This window comes from Bipolaris oryzae (assembly GCF_000523455.1).
Source record: "Bipolaris oryzae ATCC 44560 unplaced genomic scaffold scaffold_67, whole genome shotgun sequence".
NCBI classification, from domain to species: Eukaryota; Fungi; Ascomycota; class Dothideomycetes; order Pleosporales; family Pleosporaceae; genus Bipolaris; species Bipolaris oryzae.
In genome coordinates, this window is record NW_006911343.1 from 96,160 (window position 1) to 122,098 (window position 25,939).

At 52.1% G+C, this 25,939-nt stretch overlaps 13 protein-coding genes across 13 annotated transcripts; 7 read left to right on the forward strand and 6 right to left on the reverse strand.

Annotated features, from left to right (window-relative positions):
• Positions 1 to 80: 80 nt before the first annotated feature.
• COCMIDRAFT_95680 (uncharacterized protein) lies at positions 81 to 1,478 on the reverse strand (the record flags this gene model as incomplete). Its single annotated transcript, XM_007689917.1, has 1 exon — positions 81 to 1,478. One exon carries the CDS (start codon positions 1,476 to 1,478, stop codon positions 81 to 83), a length of 1,398 nt encoding a protein of 465 aa, XP_007688107.1.
• Positions 1,479 to 2,005: 527 nt separating this feature from the next.
• On the reverse strand, positions 2,006 to 3,553 carry COCMIDRAFT_95632 (uncharacterized protein; the record flags this gene model as incomplete). The annotated part of the gene is made up of 2 exons (XM_007689918.1): positions 2,006 to 3,184; positions 3,248 to 3,553. The coding sequence occupies 2 exons, from the start codon at positions 3,551 to 3,553 to the stop codon at positions 2,006 to 2,008; spliced, it is 1,485 nt and encodes a 494-aa protein (XP_007688108.1).
• Positions 3,554 to 3,704: 151 nt separating this feature from the next.
• On the forward strand, positions 3,705 to 3,932 carry COCMIDRAFT_95676 (uncharacterized protein; the record flags this gene model as incomplete). The annotated part of the gene is made up of 1 exon (XM_007689919.1): positions 3,705 to 3,932. One exon carries the CDS (start codon positions 3,705 to 3,707, stop codon positions 3,930 to 3,932), a length of 228 nt encoding a protein of 75 aa, XP_007688109.1.
• A 315-nt stretch (positions 3,933 to 4,247) lies between these two features.
• COCMIDRAFT_95599 (uncharacterized protein) lies at positions 4,248 to 5,402 on the forward strand (the record flags this gene model as incomplete). Its single annotated transcript, XM_007689920.1, has 1 exon — positions 4,248 to 5,402. One exon carries the CDS (start codon positions 4,248 to 4,250, stop codon positions 5,400 to 5,402), a length of 1,155 nt encoding a protein of 384 aa, XP_007688110.1.
• Positions 5,403 to 6,173: 771 nt separating this feature from the next.
• Positions 6,174 to 6,942, reverse strand: COCMIDRAFT_26428 (uncharacterized protein; the record flags this gene model as incomplete). Its single annotated transcript, XM_007689889.1, has 2 exons — positions 6,174 to 6,657; positions 6,710 to 6,942. 2 exons carry the CDS (start codon positions 6,940 to 6,942, stop codon positions 6,174 to 6,176), a joined length of 717 nt encoding a protein of 238 aa, XP_007688079.1.
• Positions 6,943 to 7,682: 740 nt separating this feature from the next.
• On the reverse strand, positions 7,683 to 8,672 carry COCMIDRAFT_95708 (uncharacterized protein; the record flags this gene model as incomplete). The annotated part of the gene is made up of 1 exon (XM_007689921.1): positions 7,683 to 8,672. The coding sequence occupies one exon, from the start codon at positions 8,670 to 8,672 to the stop codon at positions 7,683 to 7,685; it is 990 nt and encodes a 329-aa protein (XP_007688111.1).
• A 1,337-nt stretch (positions 8,673 to 10,009) lies between these two features.
• COCMIDRAFT_36883 (uncharacterized protein) lies at positions 10,010 to 11,098 on the forward strand (the record flags this gene model as incomplete). Its single annotated transcript, XM_007689900.1, has 1 exon — positions 10,010 to 11,098. One exon carries the CDS (start codon positions 10,010 to 10,012, stop codon positions 11,096 to 11,098), a length of 1,089 nt encoding a protein of 362 aa, XP_007688090.1.
• Positions 11,099 to 11,558: 460 nt separating this feature from the next.
• Positions 11,559 to 12,259, forward strand: COCMIDRAFT_36884 (uncharacterized protein; the record flags this gene model as incomplete). The annotated part of the gene is made up of 2 exons (XM_007689901.1): positions 11,559 to 11,859; positions 11,925 to 12,259. 2 exons carry the CDS (start codon positions 11,559 to 11,561, stop codon positions 12,257 to 12,259), a joined length of 636 nt encoding a protein of 211 aa, XP_007688091.1.
• A 761-nt stretch (positions 12,260 to 13,020) lies between these two features.
• On the reverse strand, positions 13,021 to 13,803 carry COCMIDRAFT_26432 (uncharacterized protein; the record flags this gene model as incomplete). The annotated part of the gene is made up of 1 exon (XM_007689890.1): positions 13,021 to 13,803. One exon carries the CDS (start codon positions 13,801 to 13,803, stop codon positions 13,021 to 13,023), a length of 783 nt encoding a protein of 260 aa, XP_007688080.1.
• A 1,511-nt stretch (positions 13,804 to 15,314) lies between these two features.
• Positions 15,315 to 16,099, forward strand: COCMIDRAFT_36886 (uncharacterized protein; the record flags this gene model as incomplete). The annotated part of the gene is made up of 3 exons (XM_007689902.1): positions 15,315 to 15,483; positions 15,536 to 15,703; positions 15,762 to 16,099. 3 exons carry the CDS (start codon positions 15,315 to 15,317, stop codon positions 16,097 to 16,099), a joined length of 675 nt encoding a protein of 224 aa, XP_007688092.1.
• Positions 16,100 to 17,774: 1,675 nt separating this feature from the next.
• Positions 17,775 to 21,426, forward strand: COCMIDRAFT_95702 (uncharacterized protein; the record flags this gene model as incomplete). The annotated part of the gene is made up of 3 exons (XM_007689922.1): positions 17,775 to 18,536; positions 18,597 to 21,004; positions 21,063 to 21,426. The coding sequence occupies 3 exons, from the start codon at positions 17,775 to 17,777 to the stop codon at positions 21,424 to 21,426; spliced, it is 3,534 nt and encodes a 1,177-aa protein (XP_007688112.1).
• Positions 21,427 to 22,338: 912 nt separating this feature from the next.
• Positions 22,339 to 24,571, reverse strand: COCMIDRAFT_95704 (uncharacterized protein; the record flags this gene model as incomplete). The annotated part of the gene is made up of 3 exons (XM_007689923.1): positions 22,339 to 23,461; positions 23,514 to 23,758; positions 24,041 to 24,571. The coding sequence occupies 3 exons, from the start codon at positions 24,569 to 24,571 to the stop codon at positions 22,339 to 22,341; spliced, it is 1,899 nt and encodes a 632-aa protein (XP_007688113.1).
• A 530-nt stretch (positions 24,572 to 25,101) lies between these two features.
• COCMIDRAFT_26436 (uncharacterized protein) lies at positions 25,102 to 25,636 on the forward strand (the record flags this gene model as incomplete). Its single annotated transcript, XM_007689891.1, has 2 exons — positions 25,102 to 25,539; positions 25,610 to 25,636. The coding sequence occupies 2 exons, from the start codon at positions 25,102 to 25,104 to the stop codon at positions 25,634 to 25,636; spliced, it is 465 nt and encodes a 154-aa protein (XP_007688081.1).
• Positions 25,637 to 25,939: the final 303 nt, after the last annotated feature.

The window sequence follows — 25,939 nt, forward strand, 5'->3', positions numbered from 1 at the left end:
AGCCCGCTGAAAATACCACAAACACACCAAAACCATGAACAAACAAACTCCAAACGCACATGCTCTCCCGACCAAATCCTTCACGCAGCAGGCTTCCTCGTCTCCAACTTCCTAGGCGCCCTCTTCGCGGCAGGAGCTGACGCTTTAGTAGTGCCGTTGGTATTAGCAGTACCATTAGTATTGGCAGCATTAGAAGTTTGCTGATTCAATTTCCTCGGCTTCCTCCTTGCTTTCGCTGTCGAAGTGGTCGAACTGATTTCTTGGCCGTCGTTGAAGGAGACACGCTTTGTCTGGGTAGGTCGAGACAGATTTGCTGTTTGAGATTTTGGGGGCGAAGATTTAGTTTGGGTGCTTGTTGCGGGTTTGTTGGAGGATTGTTGAGCTCTTGGTTGTTGCTTTTGCTGAGTGGATTGGGAGGTGGTGTTGGAAGTTGATGGCTGGGGTTGCGATGCCGATTGGGGGTTTACTGCACCTCTTGTTGTAGGTGGTCTTTGGGAACGAGGCTTCGCGGGCTTAGGTTCTTCTTGAGGGGTAGCATTGGATGATGTGCCCTGCTGGTTTCCCTGCTTTGACGGCTGCCTGCTCGGGGGGTTTGGTCGCTGGTTTTGAACTTGGGAAGGCTGTTGGTTCTGAACTGGAGCTTTCGGGTTTGGCTTCTGCTGGCTCTGTTGTGGTGCACTCTGCTGTTGCTGGTTCTGCTTTTGTCCTCCCCAGGGGTTCATTGATGCACCTAGCCCTCCAAGACCTACCGCACCACCCACACCTTTCGCTGACGGCATACTAGGCATACTTGGCATTTTGGGTCTCCAACTTGTCATATCCTTGACTGATTGCGACCAAGACTGCGGCATCTGGTCTGGTGCATCGTTCTTCATCTGCTCCAGCTCTTCCCTCGTGGGCGCTTGCGTTTCCTTTGTCTGCATGATCATCTTTTCCAAAGCCTTCCTTTGTGAAGATGTGGCTTTGATGTCTGGAAGAAAGTCACCAATCACGCCTTGAACTCCGTGACTTGCCATCTCTCCGAGATCCCAAAAAGGCCCAGACATGGCGCCGTAGACTGAACCGATACCACCACCAAGTAGACCAGTTACTGTAGACACCAGGCCTCCAACCAGTGCACCAGTCAGTTTTCCGAGGGTTACACCTGGTTGTACGCCCAATCCAGCTCCAGCAGCCAATCCCTGAAAAGCACCGGACTGTGTATATTTCGCTGCTTTTCCGAAACTCTCAGCTTCGATTTCCTTGTTGATTGCTTTGGCTAAGATTTTCTCTCTTGCTTCCGCATCGGCAGCGCCATGTGCTGCTTGTCTGAGCTCCCATGCTTTTTGCCCTGCTTGTAGAGCCATACTGGCTGATACGCCAGCATTTTGCTTGATTTCGTGCTCGGGAATGGTACATTGCGGAGTATCGTCATTGTTGTTGGCCTGGCCCTTTGCGGGCTTCGGTTTGGATCCTTTTTGTGCTTGTTTTGGCGGCATTTTGCTCAGTTTGTGATGTTCAGAGACGTTGTCAAGGGTCCAGAAGCCGATTGATGTTATGAGGGTCGGCACTATGTGTGACAGCGCGAGTACGGAAGCGCTACGTCATGCAAGATCGTCGTTGTTGCACGCATGTGGCAATTGACAACCTGTTTTATTAAGGCGGGTAACACGTGTTTGACAGGCCATGTAAGGATAGCCCTCTGAGCCCTTCGGGACCGGGAGTCGGACTACGCTGCGCTCGACGTTGATTCGTGGGTGTACTAGCCTGGCATGACGTCGGTGGCCTAGTGGTGGTTTTTGATCTAGTCTCCCGTCTACAAGCCACATTGATCGTGCCTTTAACTCTAAGAGCTATTCCCTTAAATGCTGGTGGTGACCCTGTGAATAGATAGGGTTTGTGGTGAAACAGTTCGCCCCCCATCTCCAGTAGTTTTCCCGAAGATAAAATAAGAAACAAAAGTGACTTTTCAGGTTCCATCGTTGCTACCTTTTCTATATTATCTACAGCCATTATTTCAATAACATCAAGCTTTCTTCGTAGCATCGCCAGTTGCTCCGACATCCTTGCTACCTCTCAACTCCTTGTTCGTTGTCTGGATCAACAATCTCCGATAGCTTGTCAAATTAGGTGCTCCATCGTTGGTGACCTCGAGAATAAGATGCAACAATTGACCTTGCGCAATGGGTTGCTTGCTCGTGAATTCCACTGCCGACTTCTCTGGTGGTGGAAGCGTAATTTCAACTTTTCTGCCTTCATTGTCCAATTTTTTGATTGCCAACTCCGCAACTTCAGCGTCCACCCACCATTGCGTAGCTGTGGGCTCACGGTAGTGCCACCATTTGAAAGTCAGCTTGCCTCCATTAGGGTCATATGTACCTGAAGCATCGAGCGTAATAGCAGATCCAGCTTCGGCAGTGATTTGAGCGGGAGCTAGGCCCTTGAATCCACTAATATTGATCACGGGATGGTGATTTGCTTTTGCAAAGTCGGACTCTATGGTCCATCTGATGCGCGCAGCAAAATCGTTCTGAAAGGCGTCGCGCCAACGCCAGATAGTCGCATGGTTGGATGTGTAAGTCCTATTACCGGCCTGAACTCGATCCACCGCATCGCTGTAGTGGTTGCTGTTGACGCCTTCGCTGCTAACATCTGTACGACTATATCTCCCACCCCAAGAGCCGTAGTGCGGGCAATCAGGGACGCCCAGGCCATTCTGAATGAGATACAGAAATGTTGGTGTATCTCCCTCGGGGATGTAAAGGTAGTCTGGGTATGCGCTTCCAAGAGGACCTATCTGGATATTCTCCTTGATCCAGCTCTTCTCCATCTTGGTAAAGTCGGGGCCACCTTGGTCGAAACCATAGTATCGGTCTCCAGAAATGCCAGTCCATGCAGCTAAGCCATATTGATTCCAGCCATGGACCGAGGCAATGTAGAATACATCTGGAAAGTTGTTTCGAATCCACACGCCCGTGTCGTCTTGGTCAGAAATAGCGTAGACGCGTAGACGCGAAAGCAAGCGCTTGGAATCGTCCGGATCGTAGTCATCATCAACCTTCAAGAGTGCCTGAGCAAGTGTGTTGGTTCCGCCCCAACAGAGGATCCACAGCGGCTGGATTGATGGTGCAACAATCCTGTCGTACAAGAGCTGCCCGCCAGCAGAGAGTTCTGTTCCAGTGCCAACAGCAGACATGCCATATGTCTATATTGCATCAGCAACGTCTCAACTAGACATCTCGCATGTTTGAGTTGAGTATGAACTTACCTCAGCACCTTTCCTGACAAGGCTACGCAGATGATCCGCAGTCGGGTATTGCCATTTCGGATGAACATGCTTATTTAGATTGTCGACAGCGCCAGCATAAGCGTCGATAATCTTCTCCATGTCTTCCGGGTGAACCTCGTTCTTCATCCACGTGCTTGTACATGCTATGAGGCCCTCGGTTTCAAACTCATTCGAGTAGAGGAGGTATCGACACAGCGATTCAGCATCGTCAGGCTCATTTGAAATGTCAGACAAGACGATGACGCGGGGTTTCTGCTCATAAATTTGGAGCCGTTCGGTTGCCATGCTGATGAAATCAATGGTGTGCGAAAGGGAAGAGTGGGACAAGGAATTGGGGATTTATGGAGGGGCTCAATGGTATCATGTGTCGGGGATTGCTGTGGTTACCGTTGCTGTTTAGCTATCACGTCTCACAAGGTGGGGCGTTGAGGAACGAATGTGGCACTCTAGGCACTTCCTGCCGTCTGGAAGCCACACCGGCTGCACTTGCCTATGCACAGCTGTACGACACACTTCACTAGCATCCCCAGTCTTCACCCCTTGCGAGGCATCATCAAGGCATTCTATTCCTTATTCGATATTCGCCACCGCGGGCATTGTTCAGGATAGCCGTTCCCGCGATCTACTAGCAGTTGCGGGGCTTAGATGGCTGCGCCATAATTAAGTAGGCCGCATTGAGCCGTGGCGCCCAGCCTTGCGCGCAACCCCCTTCAAGTAGAACGCATGAGCAAAACACCCAGTCCCGCCATCGACAAAATGTTGCTGTATCCACCTCGCCTTTCAGGCGTCCAGAATGACGTATCGGTGTCACCGGGCTGTGTTGTTCAGCCTATTGCGAACCGAGTGTGAATACGCCTTCTCACATGTCGATCCCTCAAGGCAGGCTGTGTACCCCAAGATGTCATATGTATATAAAGATTGTCTTGCGCTCCCATCTACAGAAACAGTCCTATAACGAACACACAACTAGAAGTTTAAAATGTCTTCTATTCAAGATAAACTTCAACAAGCGGCGCACCAAAACGAGCAGCTGCTTCGTGGCCTCGAAGAAACCGACGCTGCCCCCTCACAGCTCAAGCAGCAAAATGACTACATAGCCGACCTCAATTCCCAAATCCAGAAAACAACAGGCCGGGTGAAAACACTTCAGAATAAAGCAAAGGTCGAACTCAAAGAACATGAAAAGTATCGCGACTCAACCTTTCGGCGGTTTGCCCATAAAGCAAGCGGCAAGAAAGAGAAGTTTGCTGAAAAGGCCGCCAAAGAAGAGAAGGACTATTTCGACGCAATACAAGAGCAGAAAAGCGCCGAAGATGAACTAGCATACACCAAGCAACTGCGCGACGAAGCCGAAAGGCGAAGAGAAGAACTCTCCACCCAAGCCCAACGCCACGAGAACCTCCAGGCTCAACTCGATGCCCTATATAACTCCATCTTCGCCGGCCACACGCCCGAATTTCCAGATGAAGACCGGAAAGAGGAAGCCTGCAACGCCGCTCTCGCACACGTACAACAAATAAACCAGCATCTCGAGCGCGAACGCCACATCCTCTTTCTCCTCGGCCAAACCTCCCTGAAGCTCTCCGCAGCCCGCACATCCCTCGAGCACGCCTACGGCATGAGCCAATTCGACATGTTCGGCGGAGGCACCATGGCCAGCATGCAAAAGCTCAACGACCTCGAGCGCGCAGAAAGCGCCATGGCCCAAGTCCGCATGCTGCAAGACCAACTCACACAGGTCGCACCCGAGATACCCCCCCTCGGCCACCTCAACATCGCCAGCGGCAGCATCTTCTCCGACGTCGTATTCGACAACATCTTCACCGATATGCGCATGCACGAGGAAATAAAAGCTTCCATCACGCAGGTCGACCGCGCGGGGAAAGCCTGTGGCGATATCATACGGCACCGCGAGCATCAAGAACATAACTTGCAGAAGGACGTCCAGCACGCCCAGACCGCGCTGCAGAGCGCACGCCATGACTTGCAGAAAGCGCGAGAGGAAGCGTTCAAGAGGGTCCTGCATGGCGCTGCTGCGCCTCACCTGCGTTCCATACCCATGGGTACCACTGCTGAAGCTCCTCCGCCCGAGTATACGCCGCCTGATGGCCCACCGCCCGGGTATTCGGGTTAAGGTACATAGCCAGGGGTGGCGATTATGTGCATACGTGATGCTGGTATGTACAATGGCTAGAATGCCTAATAAGCCTAAAGGGATTTTAGACTCGGGTTACTTGTACATTAGCCATGATGATTCTTACGTGCTCTGATCTAGACAGGGAGTGTAGTATTTCCATGACTCGGCTTAGCGGGTGCTACTACTGCTAGTTCGAGTGCATTTACAGAGCTTCTAGCGCAACGGTTGTTTATTGTTCTGCATGGGCGTTTCATCTATAATTGACACATGCATGATCTATTTTCTTTCTCTTTCGTGAATGGCCTTGGGTTATATTTGTCCTTGTATTGATAGTATACGGTTGAAAGAAACAGGAACTGGTCTTGGTGTCCAGCCCTTGAGACGTGTAGTGTAAGATCTTGACGTGTCAAGCACGTCATCCACAATTCGGCTCTTCGTCGGTGATGCTAGATAAACATGACATTTGTTTTGTAGTACGAGGCCGGAAGCATGAATAGAAAAGATGATGGGTCAGTGCATTGGGTATGGTGAGTAAAGAAAGTCTAGTTTATCACAGCACAGCACTCGAGCCATCCAGGCACGCACGTGGAAAGAGGTTTCCAAATAAAAGAATATATATGCAGGTAAGGCAGTAGCGCGAGACCCCTGTAGAAAGAGCCGCTAATAAGAAAATGAATATATACAGTTTAAGTTGCAGTGACAGCTTCACAATTCGCCACTTTGCATTTCCTGCAAGCGAAATCCCTTGTACATGGAACCAATAGTTATCTAGATAAAGGCCTCGGCGAGAGCACTTTCAAAAGTGCCGTCCCTAAATGCTGGTGTTGCTGCGCCAAAGTCCGTGTTCTGGATAGCGTTGCGAGCAGCAGCCGTCAAGCTGTCCCATGCAATTAGCGGCTGCTGGCCACCAAGGTCGCTAGTAGAGATGAGCTGATGATTCAATGGCCAGTAAGCCCGGTATCCAATCTTGGGTCGAGTTCCCTGCAATGATGGGTTGGTTTCCTTTTGGTAATCACCGTGTGCGGAAATAGCAACGCCGCGAATGGTGGCAGTGGTGGAGGCCGCTGAGAGCCAGACGACAATATTTTCCCAGTCGTGTCGGTGACCAAGGCCACCTGAGGGCGAGTCCTTAGGCATATACCACGCGTACATGATGGCGTATGCGCCGTTGTAAGTTGTAGAGCGAGCGTAAACTTGGCCGGTGCTGGAACTGCAGCCGCTGTTTTCGCCGCCAGAGGGGTTGAGGCCACCGCTGTCAGAAAGATTAGCATTTGTGGTATTCTAGAGTTTGAGAAAAGACGGACCTAGTGTCTCCTGCAGCGTTCACGGCAGGAAAAGGGACACAGCCGTTGAAAACCTTCAAGTAAGGCTTGTACTTGAGCATAAGCTGTCCAACAAGACCAGATGGAACGGTCTCGGGGAAGGGAACCACAGCATCGTGTGCAATGACTGCACGGCTTTCGAGGCTGACGGGGGAGGAGAGGACGACGCTCGCAGCTGCGAGGAGCTGGAGGGGCAGACTTCGGAGACCGAGCATGTTGGTTCTCAGTGCAGTATACCAGGGCAAGAAACAGAGTCTTAAGAATGGATACAGTCCAGTAGTTGGAAACCTCTGTGTTGCTGAAGCTGGGGATAGTCTTGTTCTTTATACTGACGCTTCGGCACTGTGCCGGTCACATGTGCCATACTAGTCAGTGAAACAAGCACCGCATAGTGTTGTTTTTCCCTTGGTGTTTCCGGGTCATGCCTTGCGGTTTTGGCACTCGCATGGAGCGGAAGATTATCCATGCATCTTTCCGGCACATTGGCAGGGCACATGGGTTACTGTGTAGACATCCATTGGCCAGTGCTTAAGTACAGCATCGGTATGTACGTTGACAACGGCCTTGTTGCAGTTGATAGCTATGCGGGGCAAACAGCGACTCAAGGACCGCATGAATACCCTCGGAGAAGGGTTCTATAGAAGGCAATTCGTTATGCCGATCTAAGTAACCTTGCATTAGACATATCAGGCATGGTTCCCATTATGGCGAATCAGATACAGTGCACGTGCACGGGTGCGATTGAACAAGTGGTTTGTGGGGCAGAGACAACGTTTTAGGCAGGTGGAGGGAAGAAGCGGATGCAACGCAAGGTCAAAGGAAGAAAGGTTTACGGCGGCATTCTTGGTAAATGGATAAACGTGATAGGCAGGCAAAAAGCCATTGGAGGGTTTAGACGTACCTGCAGCCACAGCAAATGTGATGAATGCCCACGATACGTCTGCCACGCAACCTTTCATCCGAAATGTCTCCAGATAGTGCGGCGCTCCCCTTCGGGCGGCGTCCTGGGCCCAGGCAGTATCTCACGGAGCAAGTCGTTGATATCGAGTCCATGTTCCACGCAATTGTGCCATTGCCTTGGATAGCCCAAGCTTACTTCCTCGAAGCGCGTATTGTCAATCCAATCTGTCCGCCTGATATGCAAATGTCCAGACACGACCACTTTGGCATTGAACCTGCTGTGCCAATCCTTTGTCCTCTTGGTGCCACACCAGAGCGAGAACCGGGGAACCTTGGTCAGCTTCACAAGATCTTCTCGCAAGGGCCAGTGCCCGACTATGATCAGCGGGATGTCTGGGTGCGCAGCCACAGCCGCTTCAAGCTTCTTCTCCGTCTTGTCTACAAGAGCATTACACCATTCGATTCGCGACGAGTAGGGGTCTGGATGTAGTAGGTGTTCGTCGGTCGCCTCAATGTCTTGTTCTCTAGCCCACGCGAGCGCATCTTGTAGCTTTACCGAATCCGGGCGAAAGCTGTAGTCGTACAGCGTAAAAATGGGCGCAATCAGACATGGCCCTCCCTCGCCCTCCCACAGCACGTAGTCATCCTCGGGCGTGAAGATGCCAAATTCGCGAGCAATCTCCACACACTCCATGTATTTTGCCTCGCCTCTTGCGCCGTCTTCTTTATTTGCAGGCAATGTATATAGCTCATGATTGCCTGGCACCCAAAAGACGTCCTTGAAGCATTCCTTGGCCTTTGTGAAAGCCATGCGACAGTGCTCAGCCGTCTCTCCGACATCGCCACAGAGGATCAAGTCATCGTGCGGATGGGGGACGAGCTTTTCCAGGGCCTCACGGTTGCCTTTGAAGGAGAGATGGATGTCGCCGATGGCCCATAGGCGGCTTGGTGGGAGTGTCGCGGCGGATGGAGGGGTATTTGGCGGGGAGGGTGTTCTGGCCAAATCCGCAGCAGCGGTTTCTGCGGCTGCAAGAAGAGGGTCCATGACTGGCGGTTGGATTTGAGTAAAGATGGCGTCGAAGTTTCAACACGTCTGCGTCAGCACGAGCAAGGTATATAGGCTTTGCCCTGTGTGTTAGTGAAGCATCGTTATGTCATCCCGCACCCCAGGAAACGCGTGTTCGCCGTCGCGACAATGCTCACCAACCCGCCGAAGTTCATTTGTCGGAAATCCGAACACCGAAACTAGCGGGTCGGGCCATATAGCGGGAGCTCTGCTATATGTAGACATGATATCAATTTCTTTACGCATACAAACTGTACGAGCTAGGCTGTTACTCATAATTGCACTCGTCTATTTGATGGATTACGTTCTAGCACTGCTGTTCTGGTAAGTATGTCAAGCATGGCAAGTTGAAGCCCGCCTACCATTCTATGCATCGTGTTCAGTGCTGCCAGTGGATCCAAGGCTGACATGCGCCCACTTCGACAACTGACCGACATGACATACTTACTACCCGGCTCCCCAATCCCGCAAGCACGTTTATGCGGAACACAAATATAGGTGGCCGTGCATAATACGCAGACTGGAGTTTTCCTGAAGAGACATAGAATGCGGCTTCGTTCATGTACATGAACGCAAAGTAGGCAAACCCTCAGCAGGCTTGCTCCATTATCGGGCACTGACATGCGTTGCAGATGCGTGCAGATGCTGGTCAATTTTTCCATTCTGCTGGGTATCATGCTAAATACTTTTGAGGCAGCAAAAGGAACGTATATGGTTACTCTCATGTATGCCCTCGGTAATCCTACCTCTATTATTTTCCCGCAGTGGCGCCGTAGTGCTCACACGCTGCAGCCATCGGGGAAACAAACAATTGCTGGATACAACAGCATACACCAACGCTAAAGGCTATAAGCAAAGATAATACAGTGACCAAATTTATGTGCTTGATACCCGAACAACTGCTCCTGCATCGCTGGTTGACTCGGTCGAGGAGCTAATGCATGTATCGGGATCAACACCATCGTATGAGCCGCCCCGAGGTACATGACCCTCAGGCACCAGGAACACGCAGCCAACTTGACCGGATTCGACAGCCACACACGCATTATGGCTGCACAGTCTGAATCAGGGATCAGTCACACTCAAATCCTACAACCAAACAATTCTTGTTATGCCAGCATTGACGCTGTTGGCTGAGCAATCAAGGTGAAAGGGTGGGGACTGGTGATGCAATACTTCCATCTGCCATGGCGCCCTGCGATGGGATCAGCAGCCTCACGCAGCTACTAATACATGTGCATCCATCGAAAGATTTTGGACCATGGGACCAAGTGTTGTTCGGATTCATTCTCACCTCAATCTTTGTCATTTCCATCATGTCGAGCATTGTTCCCGTTGATCTGCTGTCCTTCGCGACAAACCCCTCGTACCTAAACAGCATCGTTTCGACAAATGCCTCGAATCCAACCACGATTGAATTCCTTTCTTATAATTCCAGCTTTGCTTCCATACTTGGAGAAAATGCGACGGCACGACAGTTGTACAACCTAGATTACTCTGCTTTCCACGAAGCAGGAGTGTACAGCAAAGATACCCAGAAGATTTATATAACGAATGACTGGGCGGGTGACTTGTCCAACCCCATCAACGTTACCACCATCGACCTAGCAAACAATTACTCCATCTCTTCAATCAGATACCCTTCTTTGTCTGAGCCCAACGGGGGTACAGCGTACTATCCTCCAGGCACACAGGCCAACTCATCCACACCGCCATACATACTATACTGCGACCAAGGCGACCTTACCAATCCCGCCGGCCTTGTCAGCGTAGATCCCGTTTCCGGCTCCTCGACCCGCATTCTAACAAATTTTCTCGGACGAAATTTCAGCGGCTTGAATGACGTGCGACAACACCCTGTTACCGGCGACATCTGGTTCACCGACACGGATTATGGCTACTACAAAGGTTTCCGGCCACCGTCCAATCTCCCCAAGCACGTGTATCGTTTCTCCCCCTCGACGGGCGACATCAAAGCTGTCGCAGGTGATTTCTTTCAGCCGAATGGACTTGAGTTTAGCCCAGACTACATGACGCTTTATGTATCTGACTCCGGGGTTTACCAAAACGACACAGATCTCACACGTCCTTCTACGGTCTACGCTTTCGATGTTATCGATAATGACAAGTCTTTGGCAGGCAGACGCACATTTGCATATGTGGATACTGGAATTGCTGATGGGCTGCACACGGATACCGAGGGAAACTTGTGGGCAGGCTGCGGAGATGGCATAAATGTCTGGAATCCAGCTGGTGCTTTGATTGGCAAGATTTGGATTGGAGTCACTAGCAACAATTTTGCGTTCTTGCCGGGGGCTATGCTCATCTTTAGTAATCAGCACCTGTGGCTCGTTGAGAATTTGAAGGCAGTGGGAAGGGAAGTTCGTAAGGACTTTGGAGTGTGAAGAGAAGGCAAGCTATACATGGTATGAGGATGGATTGCAGGGTTGGATTGCAATCACAATTCTAGAATTGGAAAAGATGGCCTCGAGAAATGACAGATGACTTTCTACAAGGTTCCTGTAGATACACTTGTGTAGAGGAGATGATGATAATAAAAAATCTAAATCAATGTCATGAAAGTCAACATGGAGTGGCAAAGAGGAGAAGAGTATCACATCTCACGCGTTCTCGACTATTCCTTGGCGTTCCACTAGCTTTGTCATCCGCTAGCGTCCGCTCCGGCGAGCTTCGCGCGCATCGCGACATTTTGCACCGTCCGCGCGACAACCTCACCGTCTCCATCGTCCCTGCCCCATCGATCGATCGACATCGACATCTACATTCCGAAACGCATACGCTTTCCGATCGTCGTTACCAAAACACCATATCTCATAGCGACACGCACGCGCAACACCCGCAAACATGGCCAACTACCTCGCCTCCATCTTCGGAACCGAGCAGGACAAGGTCAACTGTTCTTTCTACTACAAGATTGGTGCCTGCCGTCACGGCGACCGCTGCTCCCGAAAACACGTCAAGCCTTCATACTCGCAGACTATCCTGCTGCCCAACCTGTACCAGAATCCGGCATACGACCCTAAGAACAAGATGAATGCGCAGCAGATGCAGATGCACTTTGATGCCTTTTACGAGGACATTTGGTGTGAGCTCTGCCAGTATGGGCTGGTAGAGGAGCTCGTTGTTTGCGACAACAACAATGACCGTAAGTTTTCTGCGCCCTTTTTCCCATCTACGCATGGCGACTCTAGGCTAACTTTACTGAAATAGATCTTATCGGCAACGTCTATGTACGCTTCAAGTACGAAGAGGACGCCCAAAAAGCCTGCGATGCCCTCAACAGTCGTTGGTACGCTGGTCGCCCTATCTACTGCGAACTCTCGCCCGTTACCGATTTCCGCGAAGCGTGTTGTCGACTGAATAGCGGTGAGGGCTGTGTACGCGGTGGCTTTTGCAACTTCATTCATCGCAAAGAACCATCTCCTGAGCTGGACAGGGAACTGGACATGTGCACGCGAAAGTGGCTTAAGGAGCGCGGCCGCGATGCCAGGAGTATGAGCAGGAGTCCTACACCGCCCGCTACTGCTGCTAAGACCAGGTTTTGATTGAGAAAGAAGAGGAGGAGCCTCTGAAAGTTGCTGAGAAGGTGGTGATTAAGAGTGCATGTAGGGATTATTAGGAGTTTCTGGCGTTAAGACATGCCCGCGCAATTTTCTTCGGGAGACGTTGGACTTTGATACCATCAGCGGGCATTGCATTTGTTCTGTCACTCAAAAAACATGCATCTTTGTAGTATACGAATTCAGTTTGGAAGAAGAGAGATGTAATGTATCTTTTCCAGCCACTTGCTTTTTTCCCCTCAACTATGCTTATATCCAATTCACAGGTAGAACGGTCGAATATGTACACGTGAATATACAAATGCACATAAGACGAGTGATACAACTATATGTATACGTGAGAGAGAAAACAAACTAAAATTGGTATTTCATGGTCATATCAAACAAGACCTGGTATCATGTACAAAGAAAAAAGGAGAACCACGTAGACTCAATGCTCGGCATGCCAGATGTCCGGTTGCAAAGACCAGTCCAGCCAGTTCGAACTCAGCCCCCACCCAAAAAGAGCAATGCCCTTTCCCGAAGTCCTTTACCCTCGAAAAGAGACGCCGAACACCCCCGTTCCGAACCCTCCCGGAACAGAAAGAACTCCACGCTCCCGCTCTTTGTTCATGTTCGTACACCACAAAAAAAACAACCAAAAAAAAATATAACCAGAAGAGAAAAACGCAAAGGCGGAGGGAGAGGGGGGGGGTTGGAGGATGTTGAACCCCCATCCCCCCTCCAAACCCCCCCACGCCACTCTCTCAAATAATCCGCTTAGACTTCAACACCAAAACCGTGGTAACAACCGCCGCAACAAGCAGCAACAGGCCGATCCAAAACGCCCAGCAAATCCAGGTGCGGTGTCGCTCTTTCCGCTTCTGCCGTACGAGCCACGAGTCTCTGTGTGAGGCGTCAGCCGTGATGGTAGTTACGAATTTGAAGCGGGAGGAAGGGCGACCGCTGAGGGAGAGGGAGATGGCGGAGATGTTTGGGGCGCGGAAGAAGGGGCGGAAGGGGGATTGGGGGAGGGAGGTGCGGTGGTGGAGTCGGGGAGGAGGGTCGAGGGGGGAGTGGGTCGGGGAGCAGGATGTTGATGTTGGTGATGATATCGATGATGGTGAGGTGGAGGTGGTGGGTGGGAGTTTGATGTTTGAGCCGGTGAAGTTTGGGCGGAGGAGAGGTTTTGTCGAGGGAGTTTTTTGGAGCGTTGAGCGGCGGAAGGGTTTGCTCTTTCGTTTGTCCTTTGTGGATTTTGTGGACTCGGTTTCTGAAAAGGAGATTTCGGCCGAGAGAGGCGAGAGAGGGCTTGTTATGGTGGAGCCGGAGAGCGAGGCCAGATGGACCATTGGTGGTTGGCCCGGAGAGGACATTGGAAAGTGTATTTGTGATGGTGGGGACCCGAGAGACAATGGTACAGGGGTAAAAGAAGAACTGCTTGCCACGTACGGATGCTTTGGGCTTTGGGCCGTCATGAGCTGCTTCTCCAAGTCATCTTGGTGTACGGCTGTGCTGAAGCGTTTCCAGAATTGGGGATCGCGGATCATGTTGAAGACTTGGTGGTGGGCATTCGGAGTGGTATCGTGATGACTGGTAGGATATATATTGTGACGAGAGGCAAGCGAAGGCAAACGAGTGAAGTGACAAGTTTCGACGTGTGTCGAGCATGCGACAGTGACACTGTAGTCGATGGTTTGTGGTGAAAAAGCTTATTCAAATTGAGATGTTGGTGAAACCCGGATTGGGTGTAGTGCCTGATCCGAAAATGTGTAGGGATGAAAGTGTTTTTGCCAAACAGCAAGGTGCGAGCCATGCGCCGGGAGAGCGGAAGTGGGCGTATATATCGTCGATTTTCAAAGACCCCCCTTCGTCAAATAGCGGGAGAGGCACAAATAGAAACACAGGGCGTCCACTGTGGAATGTTGCACTGTGACATGCGAAATAATCTGTGGAGAAGGCGAATGGACTAGGGATCCTGGGATGGTGCAACGTGAAACAGAGTCACCAGCGGAAGGTGACAACCGCAATGGTGCAAAGAGTAGAAGTAGTCTGGATGAAGAATAGGCGAAGAAAAAAGAAACAACAATCAGTGGGTTGAGGTGATTAACAAAGGGTAAGGCGTAGGTTAAAGGGGAACGGGAGAAGAAAATATGACTGAAGGCGAATGGATGGGGATCTGGGGGTTAGAAAGTATTGCCATGATCAAGACCCTGCCAGACGGGCTGCTGCTGAGATGCGCTCAAACAACAATGGGCGGGCGTTTGGCCGCATCTGACCATTATGATGTAACTCAGGCTGTCTAGACACTGTATGGCCGGGTGTTAAAACAGATGTTCGGTATGGTCACTATAGGTGCGAGAGGGGTGCTGGTTCTCGTGCGTTTCGGGCGGGTTGGGGTGTAACCAATGGGAGGCAGCACGGTCCCTTGGGGGCCCCAGGCAGACCCGATGCATAACACACGACGTTAAGACGCGGGAGATTGCTGGCGATGAGTCCGTGATGGGGAGACACGGCTATGATTGGGGAGGCCAAGTGAGACGATTGCATCCGTCGCGTGCAGTGGTGCGGCTCTTCAGTTTTGAGTCGACAGGAGAGGGTTATACATGGTGTGGTTACGTGCGTATGTACATATGTGTCTGTGTCTCCTCGCTCTTCTCATCCATCGTCGCACCTCTTCACCAGTTGCAAAGCCAGAAAAAGCCAAAAAGAAAGATGGCGCGGTCCACGTGCGCTTCAACTGCCGATGGCTCCGTCGACGCATGCCGCGTTTTGAAACAGTGGGCTAGACGCAAAACATTCCATGGCTGGCAGGTCAGGTCTGCAGCGTTGGTGGATGGCTCACCGTACTAGTAAGCCCAAGCGCGGGTCCCCTTCTACCTACGTACTCTAACGCGTCGTTCAACTTTCCTTTTGGGCTCGCGCATTCTGTTGGGCTCTCCCCATCGCCACTGCAACCTTGTGCATACTTACATACACACTCTCTCGTCACATTTTCAGTTTAATTGCTATACTTTGAGCATTTTCTGGGGTTGATCCGCGTCATCAACGTGACGCGAACATGGCACACGAAGCTTTGCCCTTTTGGCTCGTCAATGTGCCAAAGGACCAGTGGCCGAGCGAGTGCCCGGACTTCCTAAAGGATTGCAGTGACAAGGATAAGGCAATCATTGTGATGCCGGACGGCGAGTACAAAGTATTGACATGGGACCAGGTGCGGGAGATTGTCCGTACGGTTATTGATTCACACCCGATAGGCGAGATGCTAACGGCCCCCGCCAGAGAGCAACCGCGTCGACAAGTTCCACCGCCTGCCGAGCGAGCTGCGCCGCTACCGGCAGTTTACCTATAGGCTCGAGAAGGACTATGGCAGCATCATGAACTTCATAGTCAACGAGCGTCTCAAGTGGGATACCATGGAACCCCGAGGCGAACCATTCCAGTTTGATGGTACGACGGGGCGCCCTACTTATCCGCTTGGCTGCTACCGCTGTCTAACCGTGTTCAGAGGACATCAAGATCCTGTACAACGACTGGCCCTATGGCATCGACCCAGACATTGTCCACCTTGTCGTCTGGACCAAATTTGAGCTCGAAGACGACCCCGAGACGGGCTGGTGTACGGAAGCGTCCAAGAAGCAGATCGAAGACTATGTGCAAAAGACGTTTGCGTCAAAGGTCAAAGAGGTGGTGTGGTTCAAGAACTGGAAGAGTCTGAAGAGTGTACATGCCGTGGAGCACTTTCACGTGATGCTCTACAAGCCAGACGCGGCCTTTCTGAAGCACATTACAAATGACGATGTACCCATGACGGCCAAGTTTGTTGGCCAGACGCCGTCTGTCTGAAGTGCACTACACACGACAATGGACCTAGGCGTACAACGGCCAGGATACTTGGCGAGTAAGCAGAAGAGTGTGCGACGATTTGGTTCGCTGTCGGGTATACTTACCTAACAAGGCCTGCGTTCACTGCGGTTTGCCACGTACTTAAAAAAAACGAATCATATGTACATACTCATGTACTTATGTACTTTTCTTACTGGCGTGCGGCAGGGAACCAGCTCTGGTGTACACAATGGGTGAGTTTGCGGCCAGCTCGGGATTCGCCCAAATGGGTCAGTGCCGTACTTGGTACCAAAAACAGCCAAGTCCTTCTCACTCGTAACTCCTTCCCACCACGGTTGTTCTGCTTATTTCGGCCAAATCTCTAACAGATGTCGATGAAGCAGTTTCACGAAGCCAGAAAAGAATCTAGACGCTCGATGGCTCGGATTCGAAGAGAAGTAGACAAGTGCGCGGGAGAAACGTCGTAGCGGGGGTTTAAGATTACCATGGAAACGGTGCTATGTTGGGCAAACGCTGTTGTTTTGATATGGAAATTTGACAAAAGCAGCATTTGTTACTTAGGCCAGGCTTCCCTGTGTGTTTGGTGGTATTGACTAAGTATGTCAGATAACGGCGGTACATACTGCCAGATTAGACCGTGGAACCATTAGAGCCCATAGCCGCGGGGCCCTCGACGTACTTACTGTCGCTATTGCTTTCACGTGTAACACTTACACGGTAGGAAGTATCCAAGTAGAGTCGTCGGTATTTGGCCGAAAGCGGACGCTTGCTCTGCCTCTCCGCGCCTGCAGCCTTGTCTTGGGCGTGCTGAGCAGCCAACGGGGTGCTCGCGCACTCTTCCCCTGAAGATCAGCCGGCCGATAAAATTTGAGCCACGTGTGTGGCGGCGCATTTGCACCCTGCATGTGGCGCACCGTTTGTGTGGCGTCGAGCCTGTGGCGGTGAAGTCAGCCATTTTGCCCTCTCTGCCAAGGCGTGCGGAATCGGGCACACTGCAGACAGCCAGGACTAGCATGCTTGTCACAGTGTAGTCTGTGAGCTGGTCAAGTGCAATATGCCCTAAAAGAGCATCCGCTCTAGTTAGGCGCATTTGCGTGTCAAATCATGGCCCGTCTAGTATGATCAAAGCGCGGTGAGAGTGTTGTCGGTGCTTCTTAGCGCTGTCAAAAAAGTCGTGGGACGGGGGGTTTTGTACACCCCGGCCAAGGGGCGCCATCCAACATTTCCCCCCGATAGCCCATTTCGTCTTTTGTACGTACTGTACATATGTACTCTTTCTACGCACGAGCACATACCTCCCCTCCTCCCCTCTCGCTCACTCCACCCTAATAATTTGTTCTTTTCCGAGCTGCAGTTTGCTTTTCTTTGTCTTTCGCCGCATCACGGCAGTCCCGACTCCATCTGGGGTTAGACACATAATAATCAAAGGGCTGGGGGCAGTCGCTTCAGAAACAACTGCTTCGGTCTCCGACGCACGCCACGAGACGCTTTGTGCAGATAACCTCGCATACGGTAACCATTGTCTCCGCCTTGCTTCGTAATCGGCGCTCACTTTGGGGATAAGCCCCGCACAGCCACGAACCCGTACGTGTGTGCCTGTACATATGCGAACGATTCCCCAGAGCCCCTCCACGCCTCGATCACGCTCAATCAACCTCGGTGGTAGACGCCTACTATGCTAGGATCACTCGCCAGCCGCTGGCAGGCGACGGGCGACCAGCAAAAGACCGCCCCAACCTGGTTCGACCGTCACTTGTTCCCCGTCCTGCTCTCGGTAGCCAAGAGGGCATGCACGCATCCCATCCACACCATTGTCACCATTGCCGTCCTTGCCAGCTACTCATACCTCGGCGTCTTGGACAAGGGACTCTTGGAGAGCGGCATCGAGGACATCTCCAGCAATGTCGACTTCCAGTCCCTTTTGGCGGGCAGTAAGACACTGAGGGTTGGAGAAGAAACATCATGGCAGTGGGAGGCCTCGGACGCCAGAGGCAGTGCTGCCGACAACGCCCAGGTATGTCCCACTCACTCGCATCTCTCCAAGCCTCATGAACTCACATGCCCGCCTGCACAGGAACTCGCCCTTGTCACCCTCGTCTTCCCCTCGTCCAGCACCCTCAGCTCGGCCCCCTCGCAACAATCCGCCCCTCAGAATGTGTCCGCACAGCTCCTTCCCAGCTCCTACAGTCCCTTCTCTACTCTTTCTCACGACACTTCGCTCGCATACGCCATGCCATACGATGAGGCTGCCAAGTTCCTCGAGGCCATGAAGGAGATCCCTGCACCAGAGGATATCACCCAAACCCAGAGCCCTGCACACGATGGTCCCCGCGAGCAGAAGAAGTGGATGATGCGTGCCTCCAAGCACAGCAATGCCCCTTCAGGAATGCGCAACTGGATCGTCGACTCTTGGACCTCGTTCCTTGACCTACTCAAGGTACGTTTGTTTCTTCGTTTCCCTCACGGTGAATGCGCACTTTGCTAACCTGGCCTCCAGAATGCCGACACTGGTGATATTGTCATCATGGCCATGGGATACCTTGCCATGCACCTGACGTTCGTGTCCCTCTTCCTCGCCATGAGGCGACTGGGTTCCAACTTCTGGCTGGCGACTGCTGTTCTATTGCAATCCGCCTTTGCCTTCCTCTTTGCCCTCGCTGTGACGACTTACTTTGGTGTCTCAATCAACTTGATCCTTCTCTCCGAAGGACTTCCCTTCCTGGTTGTCATCATCGGATTTGAAAAGCCCATCGTTCTCACAAAGGCCGTCTTGTCTGCCTCCTTGGACGGCCGACGAGCAGCCGAGGAGAAGCGAGGCGAGCCTGTAACCATTCAATCCGCCGTGCAGACTGCCATCAAGAAGACTGGCTTCGAGGTTGTCCGTGACTACTTCTTTGAGATTCTGGTTCTCGTCGCAGGCGCCTTATCTGGAATCCAAGGTGGTCTACGCCAGTTCTGTTTCCTCGGTGCCTGGATTCTCTTCTTCGATGCCCTCATGCTTCTGACCTTCTACACGTCCATTCTCACCGTCAAACTTGAGATCAACCGAATCAAGCGTCACGTTGCGCTTCGCCGCGCTCTCGAAGACGACGGCATTGACGGCAAGGTCGCCGAGAGCGTTGCTGCCAGCAACGACTGGCCTAGTGCTCGTGACGTGCAGGTCAGCAGCAACAGCACGACTGTCTTTGGAAAGAAGATCACCGTCCCCAAGTTTAAGATTTTTATGGTCGCTGGATTTTTCCTTGTCAACGTCCTCAATGTTACCACCCTCAAGTTTGGCCTTTCACCTTGCAAGTCTTACTTTGTCTCTGTTGTTGGCTCTACTCCTCCTCTGGATCCTTTCAAGGTTGCTGGAAGTGGCTTGGATCACATTTTTGAGCAGGCAAAGGAAGCCGCAACATCGACCATTGTCACTGTCCTCATGCCGATCAAGTACGAGCTCGAGTTCCCTTCAATTCACTACGCCGAGCCTTCTCTTTCCGACTCAGACCATGCCTTTGGCACTAACATTAGCACCCACATTGTCGATGGCGTGCTCAAGAGTTTGGAAGATCCCTTCCTTAGCAAGTGGATCGTACTTGCGCTTGTCATGAGCGTTGTTCTTAACGGTTACCTCTTCAATGCTGCTCGATGGACAATCAAGGAGCCGCACAAGCCACTGGAGCCTCCTTCTCCCTCCGAAGTCCTTGACGGAGCCCCCACCGTCCCCGGAACCCCTCGCATTCCATCCATGCATATGCCTACCCCGCCTCGTACTCCTGGCCCAGATGAGCAAGTCAAGTGTCTGCAGCCACTTACACAAATCCAGCCAAGACCCCAGCCAGAGGTTCCAGCAGGCCCAACGGAAGAGCAGCAACGCCAGCCTAACCGCCCCTACGAGATTCTTGAACAAATGGTCAAGGAAAAACAGGCCCCCAAGATGACCGACGAGGAACTGATTGAGATGTCGCTAAGGGGTAAGATCCCAGGTTACGCACTGGAGAAGACGCTTGGCGACAAGACTCGCGCTGTCAAAATTCGCCGTGGTCTCGTTTCCCGAACACACGCTACACGAGAAACATCAACTCTGCTGGAACGCTCGCTTCTGCCATACAAGGACTACAACTACGATCTTGTCCACGGCGCATGCTGTGAAAACGTTGTTGGTTATCTTCCTCTTCCCCTTGGTGTTGCCGGTCCCATGCTCATCGATGGTCAAAACTACTTCCTCCCTATGGCAACTACTGAAGGTGTCCTTGTCGCTTCAACTTCGCGTGGTGCAAAGGCTATCAATGCTGGTGGCGGTGCCGTTACTGTTATTACTGGCGATGGCATGACTCGTGGACCTTGTATTGGATTCGACAGCCTCGCACGCGCAGGTGCTGCCAAGATCTGGCTTGACTCGGAAGAAGGCCAGAGGACCATGAAGGACGCTTTCAACTCTACTTCTCGCTTCGCCAGGCTGCAATCGATGAAATCTGCCATTGCCGGAACCAACATCTACGTTCGCTTCAGGGCTACGACTGGCGATGCCATGGGCATGAACATGATTTCCAAGGGTGTCGAGCATGCTCTGAACGTCATGGCCAATGACTGCGGCTTTGAGGATATGCGTGTGGTTGCTGTTTCTGGTAACTACTGTACCGACAAGAAGTCTGCTGCCATTAACTGGATCGACGGTCGTGGCAAGGGTGTTGTTGCCGAAGCCATGATTCCCGGCGCTGTTGTCCGCTCCGTCCTCAAGTGTGAAGTCGACGATCTTGTCCAGATGAACATTTCCAAGAACTTTATCGGTTCAGCCATGGCTGGTGCTATGGGTGGATTCAACGCCCACGCTGCCAACATCGTTGCTGCCGTCTTCTTGGCTACCGGTCAAGATCCTGCCCAGGTTGTTGAAAGTGCCAACTGCATCACCATTATGAACAAGTAAGTTTGTTTTTTCTTGATTGCTGAGTAAATCAGTTTACTAATATTTTTCTCCCAGTGTCAACGGCAACCTCCAGATCTCGGTTTCCATGCCTTCGATAGAAGTCGGCACCATTGGTGGCGGAACTATCCTCGAGCCCCAATCCGCCATGCTTGACTTGCTCGGTGTACGAGGCGCCCACCCCACTTCTCCCGGTGACAATGCCCGCCAGCTCGCTCGCGTCATTGCCGCTGGTGTGCTTGCGGGCGAACTGTCGCTCAACAGTGCGCTCTGCGCCGGCCACTTGGTCAAGGCACACATGGCACACAACAGGAGTAACGTTCCCTCACGAGCACCCACACCAGGTACCATGACGCCCGTTGCGTCAGGGACGGGACTCAGCCTGATGAATGCAGCTGCGGGAATTGTACCCAAGCGATAGACAGAAAGTTATAACGTCTGTAAAGTGAGAAGTTTGTTTTGTTTTCATTCTTACACATGTGCATTTGTATGATGGGGATGGGTAAGAAGGAGAAACAGTGTCTAGACATTTTGCTGGGCTTTCCTCCACCAAGAAGTTCTTCTTCTTCTTTGCATGGTCACCCCTTGTTGGTTCGCGACTCCCACTTAATTTCCCTTTTTGAGCAAATTATTCTCTTTTGTTTTTCCCTCTTCCCCATTCAGGATCAATCAACAGACTTAGCATGCAATACAAACCCTTTTTTTTTGTCCAGTAAAAAAGGTACGGCAGTGAAGCAATCAGTACTTCACACTTGTCATGTTTTCCATGTCTCGTCTTTTTTTCTTCTCTTCCCCACCGATGATATTTCCATTGATTGATAATTGTCTCAAGTTCACACACTCAGACACAGACATTTGGTTTTGGCGAATATTGATCGTGGCCATGCTGCCTTTGCTTGTATCCACACATCCACGCACACACAAACAGATAAAACGTTTATCCTCCGCACTCACTTACTTCCCCCCTCCCCCCCTCCCCCCCACTCTCATGTCCAGAAGAACAAGGAAAGCGCACAAAGGCGCGTTAAATGGTCCTTTCTTTTTCTTTTCTTTTTTTGCACATCGAAAAGGACAGTCAGTGACTACTACAGACTAATGCTATCAGAGGAGGAACAGGACGTTCCACTACATGGATATGACCCAACTAAAATCGGTGAAAAAAAAAGAGAAGAAACACACGCCAAGAAAGGAAATTGAGCAGTGAAAGACAGGAAAAAAAAACCCACACACACACTCCCTCTCTCTCTCTACGCCATCATGACATCTCATCCCAATACCCATCGTCAAAAAGCATGCCAGCTCTTCACCAATCCTTTGTGAGCGACGGTGATTGTCATGTTCCACCAACAGCGATGTTGTTTCTTAGACCGCTGGGCGCAGGCCCCTTCTTGGCTCGGCGGCCCAGAATACTCGATGTGTCCATGTTGAGCTCAAAGGCACCCTTGTTCTTGACCTGGCGCTTAGCCGCGGCTGCGACAGCGGCAGAATGTTGGCCATAGCCCCGTTGTTGTGGTGCGGCTTGTTGTTGACGTGCTTGGGCTGCGGCGGATAGTGTGGTGTTGCGCATCTTCTGCTCCATACCAGACACGTCGGCACCCTGCGACTTGGGAAGCTTCGCTGGTGGATGTTGCGACGAGGCATCGTATGGTACGGACTCGGCAGTGTACTCATCATCGTCTTCGTTCTCGTCAAGTGCGTTCAAAGAGTTCATAGCGTTTGCCCCACGGTATCCTTGCTTGAACTGCTTCTTCCTCTTTCCCTCCTCTTCTTGACGGTGTACAGCATAACTGACATCAAAAACTTCTCGAAGGTTGACGGCACCAGGCGAACGGAAGTCCATGCGGCGCGCGCCTGGAGACTCCAAGTGGGTAAAGTCTGGCTGAAGACGCTCCTTCTTGGCAGCAGGTGTTGCAAGAGGCGGTGCGTCGTAAGCAGAGTAAGTAGGCTCGTCAGCCTCGCGTATCCATGGGTGGTTGAGGAACTGGTTAATGTCATAACGCTTCTCAGGGTCTACTGTCAGTAGGTGGGACACCAGGTCTTGGGCAGACTTGGAGATGTCGTCCCACCATGGAGAGAGGAAAGTGTATTGGCCACGCGCGACCTTCTCGGTAAGAGTCTGGATGGACTCATCGTAGAAGGGTGGGAAACCGCAAAGGAGAGTGTAGAGTACGCAACCCAGTGCCCACATATCGACACTCTTGGAGTAGCGCTCGTCCTTGACAATCTCAGGGGCGGTGTAACCAACAGTACCGCAAGGTGTCATTGTCTGGGTATCCCAGATGACCTTGCTAAGACCAAAATCGGCAACCTTGATCAGACCGATGCCGCCAGCACCCTTACCCTTGACAAACTCGCCCTCATCAGCCTTGTCCTCATCATCAGGTCCTCTTGGCTTGGGGTTTTTGGTGGGGACAAATGGAATTGGGTAGAAGAGAAGGTTTTCAGGTTTGATGTCTCTGGTTATGACGTCAGTGGTTGATCTCATTGACGTAACGGCAGGATACGAACCGATGCACAACACCTGCCTCTTCGTGCAGATATTGCAGAGCTTTGGCGACTTGGATGATGGTGTGGCGAGAGAGGTCCTCTGAAAAGTAGGTAAGGCGAACGATTTGGTGAAACAGTTCACCGCCGGGGCACAACTCGAGGACAATATAGTAGTATTGCCGTGATTCGGAAAAGTCAATGAGCTTGACAACGTTGGGGTGGTCGAGCTGGCGCATGATTTGTACTTCCTTTAAGATGTTTGCTCTCTATAGGGCAGTTAGTATCTGCCCACAAAAGTCCATGCGTGATGGGAAACGAGGATGCTAGGGAGTCGAGCATCAGGGAAGTAAATCTATCGCACCTCGGCTGCTTTTGGCGCTTTGAAGTCCGGATGTATATGCTTGTCCTACACCGGCCTCGCGTTGGTAACGTCCAAAAAACACCCAACTTCTTCTCGGTGCGGGATCGGGTAAGGGAGAGGGATGACGACATTGTGAAAATGGGCAGGAGGGCAGAGGGTCTGGGCAAAGGATTTGGGTAGTACTGACCTGCTGTGAGTTCATCTCGAACTTACGAACGACCTTGATGGCGACTTCGTCCCATTGGCCAGTGTTGTCTCGTGCGCGGTAGACGTTACTGAAGGCACCATCACCCATCTTCTCGAGCAGCGTCCAGCGCTCGAGGCCTGGATATCTGGGCAGCTTGCCCTTTGCCTCGCGCTCCTCTGCAACGATGCGCTCGAGTACAGACGGGTCAACGCCAGCGCCCTTTGCGGCAGCCTGCTTCTTCTGGTTATCGGCAACAGCACGAGCAGCGGCGTCGCCTGCTTGGGCGGCAATGTGACGGTTGTCGCCAGCGCCAGCGCCGACCGAGTAGTCGCCATGGGGAGCAGGGTTGTTTTGGAGGGGCTTGTTGTCCATTACGGGCTCCGAGATGCCATGATGTGCGGGCTCGGGAGCCTGGTAGCGTTGGTGTTGCGACTGGGCATGGACATTGGATACATTTGTCGTGGGCTCAGCGTTGTGGCGGGCCTGTTTGCCATGGCGCAGGAAGTTCTTAAAATTCTGTATGGCGGCCATGTTTAGTGTGCGTGTGCGTGGACAGGAGTAAATTACAACGCCGCTGAGGATGGCGGGGTCGCTTGGGCTGGGAGACGGATATAGGCAGAGATGGGCTTGATACGACCGAGTATAGCCGGGTGTAGCAGCAGCAACAGCAACAGCAGCAGCAGTAGTAACAAAAGAAGGAGAAAGGGAAGAATGCAGCGGGACAGTAGTGTCACGGCAGTGGGCTGGTGGCGGAGAAAATGGGAAAAAAAGACAATGGGAAAGGTGGTGGTGGTTGAAGAGAAAGGCGTGCACGAGCGAGGGAAGGCGTGAGGTGAGGCCTGAGCAGGAGAGCAGGAGCGACATGCGTCATAACGCGTCCGTGCGCCAGATGACGATGCGGGCTACATCATCGCCAAACAAGCTGCAACCACGCGCGCCAGCCCTGAGGCGGCCATGGGGCGTTATTGTGCCCGTCGCGCCCCTGACTGGTGCGTGGGTGTGTGTGTGTGTGTGTATGTGTGCCACTGCGGCAGTCGGAGAGGAAACAACATGGAGACAGGATGGATGCAAGATGGGCGGACGAACAGCAAGAGAAGAAAACAGGGAGTAAAAAAGCAAGTCGTCTCACCTCGATTACTGGCAAGCTCATCTTCTTGCGCCCGCTCCGTGGAGAGCTAGGCGATGATTGGAACTGCATGTGCTTCGCGGGGAAGGGCAGTGCTGGATCTCGATGCGGGCGTGGCTGTTGTCCGCCAAAGCCCAATACTGTATGGGTACGGTACAGTGACGCCGCGTTTGGTAGTAGCAGCAGCAGTAGTAGTAGTAGTGGTCAGGGTGGAGATATGACGCTCGTCTGGATATTTTGGCGTGCCGCGTCGAGAACGTCGCAGGGTATAGTGATGGTGGTGGTGGTGGTGGTGGTGGTGGTGCTGCTGCTGTGGCTAGCCCAGAGCGAGCAAGGGTTTGCCGCCGGACGTGGACAGAACGGGGTGTGCTTGGTGCGATGTGGCCTTGGGGGTGCGGCCGGTACTACTGTAGAGTAGAGTGCTGTGCTGTACAGTGGTCTAGGGTGGGTGTAGGGCTAGTAGGGTGTAGCAGATGACGGTGATGGACAGTGGCAGGCAGCAGTGATGATAGTGGTAGTGGTTTGCGCGGGGTTATCTGGTTTCGTCAGACTGCAGTTTGGCTGCTCACGGGCAGGCAAATGGGGTGGAATAAGAGGAGCATGTAAGTAATAAGCTCTACGTAGGAGTAGCATGTGGGCAACGACTTGATATTTCTTCTTCACCACACACACACACGCTACCCTCCGCGCGAATGCAACTCTCGCCATAGCGGCGCACTGCGGAATGGCCGGCAGGCCTCTCTCAGCTCCATGGCATGCCGCGAGGTTGAGCG